The 12,632-nt window shown below is 38.6% G+C and overlaps 1 protein-coding gene across 4 annotated transcripts in view; it reads right to left on the bottom strand.

The window, feature by feature from the left end:
• Positions 1-4,227: 4,227 nt before the first annotated feature.
• Positions 4,228-12,632, bottom strand: part of nin (ninein (GSK3B interacting protein)) — a 39,157-nt gene continuing 30,752 nt past the window's right edge. For 2 of the 4 annotated variants that reach the window (XM_017464396.3, XM_017464391.3), the window contains 9 exons: positions 12,389-12,487; positions 12,189-12,302; positions 11,954-12,100; positions 11,316-11,486; positions 11,092-11,232; positions 10,309-10,410; positions 10,117-10,212; positions 6,824-6,937; positions 4,228-6,703 (listed from right to left, as the gene is read on the bottom strand). In XM_017464396.3, the coding sequence (XP_017319885.1) occupies positions 6,488-6,703; positions 6,824-6,937; positions 10,117-10,212; positions 10,309-10,410; positions 11,092-11,232; positions 11,316-11,486; positions 11,954-12,100; positions 12,189-12,302; positions 12,389-12,487 (1,200 nt within the window). In that variant the 3' untranslated portion in view covers positions 4,228-6,487. Of the gene's footprint in view, positions 6,704-6,823; positions 6,938-7,127; positions 8,135-10,116; positions 10,213-10,308; positions 10,411-11,091; positions 11,233-11,315; positions 11,487-11,953; positions 12,101-12,188; positions 12,303-12,388; positions 12,488-12,632 lie in introns of those variants that run through there. The other 2 variants (XM_017464394.3, XM_017464395.3) reach the window with 2 other exon arrangements.

Below are 12,632 nucleotides of genomic sequence, written 5' to 3'. Positions count from 1 at the left end.
TCCGGGTTGCCAGATCTGTGATAAAAACATAGATTTTTAAGTATCCAATATCACAAGGGTGATAGGGTTTATAATGTCTTTTTTGTGTTGGGGATCATGGTGTAATGGTGTGATACTACCAAAGCTGATTATTTTCCAATTTCCAATTATTATTATTTTTTTAATTGATTAAAAGAACATGTCAAACTTTATGCTTCATAGTTACCTACACTCACTGCACAGTTTATTAGGAACACTTTACTAATACTTTCCCCCAATTGCACTCAAAAAATGCCTCAATTCTTCATGACATGGATTTCACAAGATGTTGGAAACATTTCTTTGTGATTCTGGTCCATATTGACATGATAACATCACACCATTCCTGCAGATCTTTCAGGTGCACTTTCACACTGTGGATCTCCAGTTCTACCACATCCCAAAGGTCTTCTTTTGGATTCAGATCCGGTGACTGAGAAGGCTACTGAAGAACACTGAACTCATTGTCATGCTCATGAAACCAGGTTGAGACATATATTTACTTTGTGACATGGTGCATTATCATGCTGGAAGTAGCCATTAGAAGAATGCACATGGTCAACCTCTACAAAATTTTGATCCATAAATAAACATCTCCTTACAGAAACTTTCACCAAATCAGTGATGTGATTTCTGTTAAATAACAGCATCTTTGAGATCTGTTTATTAATAATAAACCTGTGAAAGAGCTGCTACTATAGAAACAAAAACATAGAAGAATGCATGCATTAATATAAACTTCTGATTTGCCTTGCAGCCGGCACTACATTCAGAGCCATGCTGTTAAATTAATCAACAACTTTTGACCAATCCAATCCAACACCACTACAGTGTATATATATATATATATATATATATATATATATATATATATATATATATATATATATATATATATATATACACATATATATATACTCTTAAACCATATCAGACAAAAGAATGCAGCTCGTCGTGTTACGTAGAAACCAGTCTATGTATAGTTGTTACTATAAAAATGCAACATCCTGAAACAAGCACATTAATATAAACCAAAACTTACAGCTAGAACTATTGTCAGAGCTGCTGTTATAGAAAATAAATCACTGAGAATTCACTAGTGCTGCAGTATTAAAGCATATTATTCAGTAAGTAGTGAGCGAACTAAGCTACGAGAGTGAGAACTGTAAATCCAGACCCACCCATGGATCCCGGGAGTTTTAGCATTAAATATATTCACCCATCATAAGATTATATATATGTGGGGGTTTCCTCCAGGTACTCCAGTTTCCTCCCCCAGTCCAAAGACAAGCATGGTAGGCTGATTGGCGTGTCTAAAGTGTCCGTAGTGTATGAATGGGTGTGTGAGTGTGTATGTGATTGTGCCCTGTGATGGACTGGCACCCTGTCCAGGGTGTACCCCACCCTGTGCCCGATGTTCCCTGGGATAGGCTCCAGGTTCCCCCGCGACCCTGAAGAAGGAGTAAGCGGTAGAAGATGGATGGATATATATATTTAGTTTCCCAGCACCACCAAGTCTTCAGGACAGAAGAGTTTTCGCTTTCCAGTTTCTCTGTAAGATGGCTACATTTACTGAGATAGAATGAAATGGAAATGCTGGTGAAGGAATGGAATGGGTGGGTGAATGTGTGTGCAATTGTGCCAAAAAAGTTTGGCACCCTGTCCAGGGTGTCCCCCGCCTTGTATCTTGAGTTCCCTGTGATAGGCTCCAGGCTCCCCAGCAACCTTGTGTAGGATACGTTTTTAGCATGGAAAATGGATGGATGGATGGTGAAGGAATGATTGTTTATTGTCACTGTAATGATGGTGATAACAGGAACTAACTTCTTCCACAACATCCATCCATCCATCCATCCATCTTCTATACCGCTTATCCTTTTCAGGGTCACGGGGAACCTGGAACCTATCCCAGGGAGCATTGGGCACGAGGCAGGGTTCACCCTGGACATGGGTGACACCCATTCATACACTACGGACACTTTGGACATGCCAATCATCCTACCGTGCATGTCTTTGGACTGGGGAAGGAAACCAGAGTACCTGGAGGAAACCCCCGAAGCACGGGGAAAACATGCCAACTCCGCACACACAGGGCCACAGTGGGAATCGAACCCCCGACCATGGAGGTGTGAGGCGAACGTGCTTGAATGTGCAACGTTTCGTGCTTTAATAGATTAAGCATTGTACATAACATTGCAAAATCGTTAAAATGTAGCGCATGGGTTAATGGCTGAAATGAATCTAATCTAATGTACGACCTCAGCACACACGAAATAGCAGCAATTAAAAAATGTAAGCTATACCAGTAGTTTTAAAGAGTGATAATTCTACGCACCTGGCAACACGGCATACAGCGCTCTGTCTCACACTGCCCGCTCCGCAAGGATTTGTGGGAAAATTGACGCATGTACAGTCCTCACGGATTATTTTTGCGTGTAGTTTTCTGGTTCACGCCTCGAACGCTCTGAGAAAAACGCAAAGCCTTACTTGCAGTTTATCTTCTAGCTGTTCAGTAAACTGGCTCCATACGCTTACATTGTTACTAGTTTATATACAGGTAATTTAGAAGAAAATTACATACAATTATTCAATTATACTATTACATATTAATCTTTATTATTATTATTATTATTATTATTATTGCTACTACTACTACTCCAGTTGTTTTAACAGGAAAAAAAGAGAAAAGTCCAGCACCGTCATTCATATGGAATAATGGTGTTTGAATAACTTTATAACTGAATCTAAAAATGAATGTTAAATTATACGTAATATTCATGCCTTTTAATAATTTGGCATACATTAAACATACTTCTGTTGTAACAGATGCACCCCCATATCATACAGCACGCGATAACAACAGTAATAACTGTTGCTCATATTAATTTGGTGTTTTTTTCCCCCTCAAACCATGAATTCTATCAAACATTTACTCTCGCAACAGTAAACTTAATTATTCTTAGTATGTGCATCCGTTTACAGACGTCCTTACCATTAAGGAAATGGCAGGAAATGTTGTCATATTGCACAAGACTGCACATTAGTTTATAACCAAATAAGCTATTGGATGTCACTTATATGTTTACATTGCAGAGACCTTACAAAGTCAGTGTGCAAGTGTGTAAATCTTAACGTGGAGAGGAGGGAGGCCTAAGATTTACACCGTTTGGTTATTTCCCTCCTCACGCACACATACTAGCCTGGGCCTAGTTTCCCAAAAGCAAACCAATGGAAAGTTAACCTATCATAGCTGATAGTAATAGCTTTCAGGGTGCTGCTCACTCAGCTGTTTAATGATGTGTTTACAGCAACGCTTTTTGGGAAACACAGCTAGATCTATTATTATTAAATGAGGAAGAAGCGTCACATGACCTCCACATGTTAATAATCACATTACACGTTTTTTCCCCACATGTACTGGATTTTCTTTTTCCATTTGTCGTAAATGATCACGTTACCTCCCAATCACAATTCATGTTTGTTTGTTTTTTTAAACACACAATTAATTTTCCCCACATTTGATTTATTCAACACAATTTCCTTAGATTCACGTGTGATTTTTCTTCTCCAAACATTTATTTTCACATGTGATAAAGAGTTTCCGCTGAGAAATGTTAGTGCTGGCCGACGTACGCGTGAATGATACGGGTTACCGGACAAACTGGGGGGTAATCCGGTGTTTATTTTGTTTTATTTATATGCGATTGAGGGGAAGGGGGCGTGGTCGAGCGTCAGCTGTGGATGGAGAGGAGGCGCGACGAACCAGCGGTGACGTGTGATTCTGACCAAGTGTTGGATTAACCGAGGTTACTTTCGGTGCCTTCTGTAACGAGCGAGCGAGAATGAGTGTGTGTGTGTGTGTGTGTGTGTGTGTGTGTGTGTGTGAGTGAGAGGCAACCAGCACAAAGATGTGGTTGAATGACACGTTACAGGAGAAGCATGTGAGTGCAATTAGGCCAGACATTGTGTCCGACAGTTTTTGATATATAAATGGTTACATATTCACACAATCACATTTGGCAAAAAAAAAAAAAGATCACCTATGATATGTAATGTATGTGACTGTTCTATAAGAGAAACCCAATGCCCCCCTTCCTCATTAAGAACAACATACAACGCTGTGGCATTGGTGCCCTAAGAGCAGGCATAGAGTATGCTGCAACAGGAAAACCTTCATACTAACAAAGAGAAAATGATCCCCCAAACAACTTACATTCTCCAACACTATTTTACTGCTTCATACAGAGTAATTCACAATAACCCAGCACATTGTCAGTCACTTGGCTGGGTAACAGCAGTGCTTGACAGGTAGAGTCTGGACAGTGTTAACTGGGCCAGTGACAGTGGGAAAATCTCTATGGTTCTGCTGAACAGCAACAGCTCAGACACTGTAATACAAATACTTCCTGTCTCAGTACCATGTTGTTTTATTGCAGGCTTACATTCATTGCCAGATAGTTTCTCATCTTTATTTGGGCAGCCAAACTCACTGCCTTCATTTAGGTTTACAAAAATGCTAGTAAAGACTTTTAAAGTGTTTGTTCTCTGCAGTTTCCGGAGAAACTATTGGAACGGCAAGGCCAATTCATTTGGGTTTGCGATCAAAAGATGAATACGAGAAGAGAATTTCAGCTTTTATTTCCTGCTATTTATATGTAGAGGTGTTAAACGACATAGAACTCAACAAAGGACTTTATCAAGGGGGAAAAGTGGAAGGTTTTAGATTGGCCAAATCAATCAATCACCAGACCTTAACCCAATTGAGAATGCATTTCACCTCTTGAAAAGGAGACAGAAGGGAGAACTCCCCCCCCGAAACAAACAACAACTGAAAGAAGCTGTGGTAAAAGGTTCTATGTTTTATGTTGTTTTCACATCTAGCTGTAAATACCAGGAAATAAAAGCTGAAACCCTAAACTCTCGTCTTATATCCATCTTTTCATCTCAAAATCCAATGTCTCTGGTGTACAGCACAAACAAATGAATTGGCCTTGCCGTTTCAATAGTTTCTGAGGGGACTGTATTTATACAATTAACTAAAATAGAAATTGTAATACTTTAATGAACACCAGCACAGCATATACAGAAAAATAATTATTTAAAACAGATATTTATATATAGATAATTATATATAAGAGATATATAACAGGTACTAAACACTTTTCCATGATAGAAAAATGAAACAAATACTGCTCATGAAGAGAAAAACAAACAAACACTTTGATTCACAATATTTCCATATTGCTCCTAGAGAAAGTGCACTTTGACATCAGGATATTTTAGTTTAAGGGGAGTAAGACTACTATGGGTCCATCCCACATCTCTATAAGGAAATTCAATAGTCAGAGAATTATTATTAACATAGTAACATGGTTACAATTTCATACAAAAACATTTTCAGTTTGTAAGAATATAATTATTAGACTAATTCAGTGCAAATAGGTAAATGGAATGATGCTTGACCGATCTAACATAATAGAAATTATTTCTATTATAGAAATTCTTTTGTACAAACAATGTAATTTTACTCTATAAAGCTGAAATCAAGTCGATTTATATTTATGCCTGAGTGATGGAGTATGTGGAGTCTGATTTTACATGAGTTTGTTTTAATGCTGTAAGGTTTGTAGACCTGTATGAATCCTACAGTTTCAAAAATACCTTAAAAAACCTGATTCACAATATCATGGTCTAGATTCTGTGTTTTAAGCTGTTTTCTGGCTCAAAAATATGCTCCATCCCCAACCAGAATTGAGTTGCTCAGCTGTGCATGTTTTTCTCAAAGCCAACTCACAAGAGAGGCGGTTTCAGCAGAAAGGGTGGGGTCAGGGTTTCCATGGCAACTGCTCTGGAGCACAAACTGCATCTTTAAGGAAGCACAAATGTTTATACTCTTAGAAAGAGCAGAGTTTTTCCCCCTAGCAAGCATATAAATAATATGCACCAATACTTCTAGGTCCAACCAGACAATCTGAAAACACTGACAGTTTCCTTCATCGGTGTGCTTTTCATTACCCTGCTGAAAAAACAATCATAGAAACCATCACAGAAGTTCTAATGGTTTCCAATAAAAATACCATTACAAACCATCAGTTGTTAACCATTAAAACCATTACCAAATGGTTTCCATTACACAGTAGATCTTTAATGGTATCCACTAGACATAACATGCCATCAATGGAAGGCAGCAAATTACCTGTAGCGACCCACAGGGACCATACAGTCCCTGTGCTCGTCTGAAATCAGTTTCCATTAAAACCAATACAATTCTCATTATAAACATTACCACTGTTACAAGTTCTATGAAGGTTTCTATTGTTTTGTTTTGTTTTTCCCAGCAGAGTAGTATTTATGTTGTGCAAAAATTGTGGTTTCATTTGAAAAACATGACCTCTTACCGGTCCCCTTAATAAAAATAAAAATAAATAAATAACGCAGAAACGTAGATTAAACAGTGTGAAGTGGGTTATCAGGAGCGGGTCATGTGGTATGGCACGGGCATTAGTGGCGAGGGACTTAGTTCACGAACGATCTTATTGAGACTGGAGATTTTCTCCTCCAGGAGGTAATTCTTCTTTTCTGCCACCTTTTGCCTCTGCTCACTCACTTCCAGAGCCTTCAATAGCTGAGCATTCTCCACATAAAGACCCTTGATCAACACATCTGCTTTACTGTTCTTATTCAGCTGCAGAAAAAAAGGAAAAACAAACCACGCATGTTAATCAATCAATCAATCAATCAATCAATCAATCAATCAATCAAATCTGACCAGTATGTGGGAGTTTGTTTGAAAACTGCTATGTACCTGCTCCTTCAGCTGGGAAACCTTCTCTTTCAGCAACAGTTTGACATTTCGGAGTGTGAGCTCCACATCCTTCATCTTTTCCTCCATCTTTAACAGTGCCACTTCCTGCTCTTTCTATAGGCAAACAACATAAAGAATAGATTTTCAGAGGGCTGCTTTAAGAATGAGTAGTCTAATTAGGAAAACAGTTGGCAGAAATCTCTGAGGAATACAATATTATATTATATAAATAGTATGGCATATTAGCCATTATATAAATTATGTTGTAAGCATGAAGAGAAAAAAAAAATCCAAATAAACATGATTACAAATGTACCATGGTTCTTTATTTGGTCTCAGCTTCACAAAAATTAATACTTTCAGGTGGAAAAAAAAAACAAAAAAACACAACACGCACATGAAAAAATAAATAATAAAACATAAATAATAAAACTCCAACAAATAAATCAATATAAAAATAAAATATCTAAATAACCTTAAATAAACAAATAACAAATAATTAACTTAATAGGATCTACCCATGAAATCCATTCTTCTGAATGACATTAAAATTAAAAAACACACAGACAGAAAACTTCTACACATTACAGCAGGTGAGATACTAAAACAACCACTGATTAGACACTTCATTCGGACAGGCTGCAAGCATTCTCTATTCAGCTCTTACACGGACATACACAACAGTAGTGCAACAAACTGAGCCCACAACATAAAAAAACCCCAGCTCTACAAAAAAATAAAAAAGATCATCAAAGAACAAAGACTGTACACAAGTCTTCAATTTTGTAGTAAGAAAACATAAGTGTAAAATCATTCAACAAGCAAACACCCTCAGAGAAATAAAAAACCAAAACTTCACATTAGTGTGAGTGTAAACGGTGTATGTTACACACAACTGGGTGACATTATAGACATCGGACACATTTCTACATTCAAAGAGCAATGAAACAATCTGCTTTTGCTTTAAAATACAGCACCGGCTTTTTTAGCCAACCTTCTAGAGTCATCCATTACAGTGTCACACATGACTGCCACTCAGTGGCGGATTTAGGTCATTACACCATTCCTGCTAAGACCTCAGAGACATAAAGTACAGCCCCACCTGAAGGACAAAAAACAACAACAAAAAAAACAAACAAAAACACTGACATACAGTATCTACAGAGTAAATAAAATGAGTGTCTGAGTGTAAGAGAGGACAGGAAGTGTTCGGCGATTGGATAACACGGTATGAAGGTTAGAGGTGATTCATAAGCCACCACTCCTCCGGTAGATGTCAAAGTGATGAGGCTGCTGCTCTGGGATCACCTGCTGAAAAAACACACAGCGCTATATTCACACACACTCGCACACAACAGCCATCACGTCCTGAGATGCCTCATCCCAAATGAATCTCTCTGCATTCACAACAGCAAGCGACAAGCCAGTGATGCTCATTCCACTTTCTCTCTTGTGCGAGTGTAACAACAGCTACTATTACAGCTTGTACTAATAAATGTGCGCAGTCTAGATGAAAAATACATATTCAATTTTGAAGATGTTGACAGTAGTTCTGGCCACGAGGTTTATATCAATACGCTGGTTCTAATACATTATTGTTTCCATGGTAACTTACACAGGAATGTATACATAGGAAGGCAGACACTCTACATGAAGAGATTTATTTATTTATTTTTAAAGCTGTGCAGTTGTTGATATGATGAGGTTTTCTGGGAGGAGAACTTTTTTTTTTTAAAAAATAGCAATTTTGGAAGGAATCTCCAGTATCAGTGCTTTGTAATAATCAAAAGGTCAATTATTTTTGTAAATAAATACATACATTTAATTTAAATGAAAAATGCATCCAATATGGCTTATATGATGTACATACCAATTTTGAAACTTTGGAAGCCCTAAGAGGCCATGCACTATTATTTGTTTCTTTCTTGTTTTCTTGTGATCATGACTTAATTTTCTTGTGATCTGGACATAACAAAATAGTTATTTTCTCATGACATCGACATTATATGTTTTTATTGTTCTGGAAGCAGCAGAAAAAAATTTGTTCAATCCCACAGCATAAATGGATGAACAAATTCGTTTTTACTTTGAGCAGGGACTCTGTCAAGATGAAATAGCTCCATGTCTGTCAGTGATTGACAACTTCCACATTAGTGTCGGACACTTGAGAAGGAGGCTGTCAAGTCTACTACTTTATCGTCGAAGACAGTATAGTGACCATGAACATTTATGACGGCGATGGCGAAGACACCAATGTGCATGGAACACGAGTCCCACTCACGAGGCGCGAGATTTTCTCTTGATAAAATTACGTCGTGAGAAAACAGCTTTTTGTTAAGTCAAGATAACAAGAAAGGAAAAAATAAATAATTCATGGCCTCTTAGGGCTTCTGTAAAAAAACAAACAAACAAACAAACAAACAAACAAACAAAAAAAAAACACGAAGGGTGTGATCCTGCAGGTGGATTAACCTGGCCAATAGAGTGACTGCTACAGCTGGAATAAAGCCTTACTGTATATTCGCATATGCCACAATGTCATGATTAGTTTTTCCTACATTATATAAATAAATTGTTCACAGGAAAGAAAAAAAAAAAAAAAAAAAAAAAAAAAAGGATATACACTCTCCTGTGATCATTTACAGCCACCTTGGATGCAAGAGTTTTATGATCAAGGAGACATATTATTACCTACGAATCAATATCAAATCTCCAGTGCGCTATTATATAGCCAAGAGATTTAAACAGTCTATACTTGGTTTGGGCATGTCCTCACAATCCGAGTGTCAAGTAATAGCTTTGCCTACATTTATGGCTGCTTTGTCACTTGCAAGTGTAAATGCATCGTTAGGAAATGTGATTTAAAACAGAAGAAAAGACCTCTTCATACCACTCCAAAAATGTAAATAATGTTGAGCTGAAGGTTCTTTGACCCCCTTGAAAACAAGGTGTTTATCAGAGATTTGTTTATCATTCCCCAAAGTGTTGAACACAAACCCTTATTCTGTATACGTATTCATACAGAATTTAATTGGAGTACATAGACTTGCAATAAGAACCAAGCAAACCCATCACCAAGAACCATCACCACAAAGTCCTCTGACCAGAACCTCACTAGTGCCAAACAGAAAAATGCATGCACTCTGATGTGAACACGCAACTATCAGAGTGCAGGAGTGATTCACATCATGAGAATCAGGACAGCAGCTCACACCACAGTAGCCCAGTGTAGAAATGTGTATGTGGGTGTGTATGTGTGCATGTTTAGAGTACACATACACACGCTCTCTTACATTCATGTCCGGGTTCATCTCATCTACATGGCGCTGTCCTCTTCGCTCCGCTGACAGTCGCCGTGGCGATGGCGGTAACATGGCTATAATCTGAGCCTGTAGAGACGGAGAGCAGACGTTTGTGAGTTTGGGAGCAGTCTGGTATAACGCTGGGCTATGCATATACATGAATGCTGGTGTCTGTTTAAAGACCTCCATCAGTTGGGACTCTAGTATTGTCTGTCTGTTCCTCAGTCTCTCATTCTCCGCATGAAGATTCTCAATTTCTCTCTGCTCTTCACTACCGTCACACAGCTAAACCACAAACAGGGAGCAGAAACGGTTAATGTAAGCGGCAAAGATATCATCACACACAACCATTACATATCTGTGGTGGTCTGAGAAAATCTATCGGAAATCTTTGTGGCCAAAAGTGTCTGGAAGATACACAGACACGTCAGCTTTAAGAAAACAGCTAAATTTCACCAAAATTACATGACAATCTTTTATTTACTGGATACTCTTGTCTAAACGTTCATTAAAAAAACATGGTGGTGCCTAAAGAAGTCTAAAAGCTTGCTAGCCACATTTCCTCACAAAAGGGAATGTCAGACTTTTATGAAGCTTTTGGATAGTTACGCATCACAGTAAAACAGATTATGGTGCTTAATCAATACAGTTGAAACATTCCCATGATGCTCCTGTTCCACAGGTGGAATGGAATTTTTAATTGCAATTTAACATGTTTAAAGATATGCAAAAAGATATACAGTAGAAAATGTTCTTTCACCATGCGGAGGATTTTCTCAGGCTGCCACACATATACAGCCTGTTTGTAATATACATTGCATAGACATCATGTATATAATTGTATGCAGTGTCTATTTTACATGTCAAATTGTATGAATAATTTATTTAAGTCAGTTGTTCCTGCTCAACTGTACATATTAGGATATACAATGTGTGTATACTGTAATGGCTTGTACAGAACATTACCGTATTGTTTAATTGCGTTTGCAGAGCCTCCATCTCTCGTTTGAGAGCTAATCTCTCCTGCTCTGCCGTCTTGGCCAGGCTTGCTTGATTCTGCTGCTTCTGCAGTTTCACACTCAACACCAGTGCCTCCAGCTGTCGAGCCTGAGGAACATGAACAACAATGTTTAGATTAACAAGTTAGGTTATTGCATCAGAGTGACCTAAATGCATGTAGGATCTCAGACCTTCTCTCGTGCAGAGCTGAGCTCCAGCCGTGCATCATTGATCTCTCGAAGCAGTCTCTGATTTTCTTCACGCAACAAATTCAGCTCTGCCTCCTTCAGCCCAGACATCTCCGCCCACACATGCTTTCCCTGGTGCGAGCTGCCTGATACAGACATCTCCACCAAACGACACTGAGGAGAAAAAGCATACATACATACATACATAATCTCACAAAAGTGAGTACACCCCTCACATTTTTGTAAATATTTGATTATATCTTTTCATTTGACAACATTGAAGAAATGGCACTTTGCTACAATGTAAAGTAGTGAGTGTACAGTTTGTGTAACAGTGTAAATTTGCTGTCCCCTCAAAATAACTCAACACACAGCCATTAATGTCTAAACCGCTGGCAACAAAGGGGAGTACACCCCTAAGGGAAAATGTCCAAATTTGGCCCAATTAGCCATTTTCCCTCCCCAGTGTCATGTGACTTGTTAGTGTTACAAGGTCTCAGGTGTGAATGGGGAGCAGTGTGTTGAATTTGGTGTCATTGCTCTCACACTCCCTCATACTGGTCACTGGAAGTTCACTGGAAGACCTACAAAGTTCTGACCCTTAATGAGGACAAAGCAGATGACACGCACTCATTCCCTACCTTTTCACTGGTATCCTGCAGCTGTTTATGCAGTGAGATCACTTCCTGTTTGAGAGTGTCTCGCTCTTGTTGTGTCACGCGCAGGTCCGATTTCAGACGAGCGTTCTGCTGAGTCAGCCCTTGCAGTGTAAAATCCAGTGCTTGGATCTAAAAGAAAAACCGAATACAGTACATTTTCAGCACAGATTTCAATTCTCTGCATAAAATGCTGAACGGTGCATACTGGTGTTCGTACATTCTCCTGTGCCTTGATCATTTGTGTACGTAACGCTTTGTTATGTTTGTCTGCCTGCTGTCTCTCTTGCAAGAGCTGAGCCAGCTGAGTTTCTGCTGAACGAAGCTGAGCCATCTGCACACGTACACAAATTGGAGATTTGCTTAGAGAAATGAAATGAGCATCAGCACCCAATTGTGCAACATCAAAAACGCGTGTACCTTCTCCACACAGCGATTCAGTTCTGTTCGTAGAAGCTTCTTCTCCTCTTCCAGCTTTTCGGTTCTGCTAACAGATGCTGCAAACGATCCGTCTTTTATCTGTATAATTTGGTTATCGGAAGAAGACGATAAACATAAGAAAGGCTTAATGGGCAGAGCTAAAATGACTGCCCAATGAGTATTCATACTCAGTATTCTTACTGATTCCAATGTTTTATTCCGTGTTCATTTAAAAGACATTACA

Source organism: Ictalurus punctatus, chromosome 3 (assembly GCF_001660625.3).
Source record: "Ictalurus punctatus breed USDA103 chromosome 3, Coco_2.0, whole genome shotgun sequence".
Lineage (NCBI taxonomy): Eukaryota > Metazoa > Chordata > Actinopteri > Siluriformes > Ictaluridae > Ictalurus > Ictalurus punctatus.
This window is presented reverse-complemented; position numbering and strand designations above follow the sequence as displayed.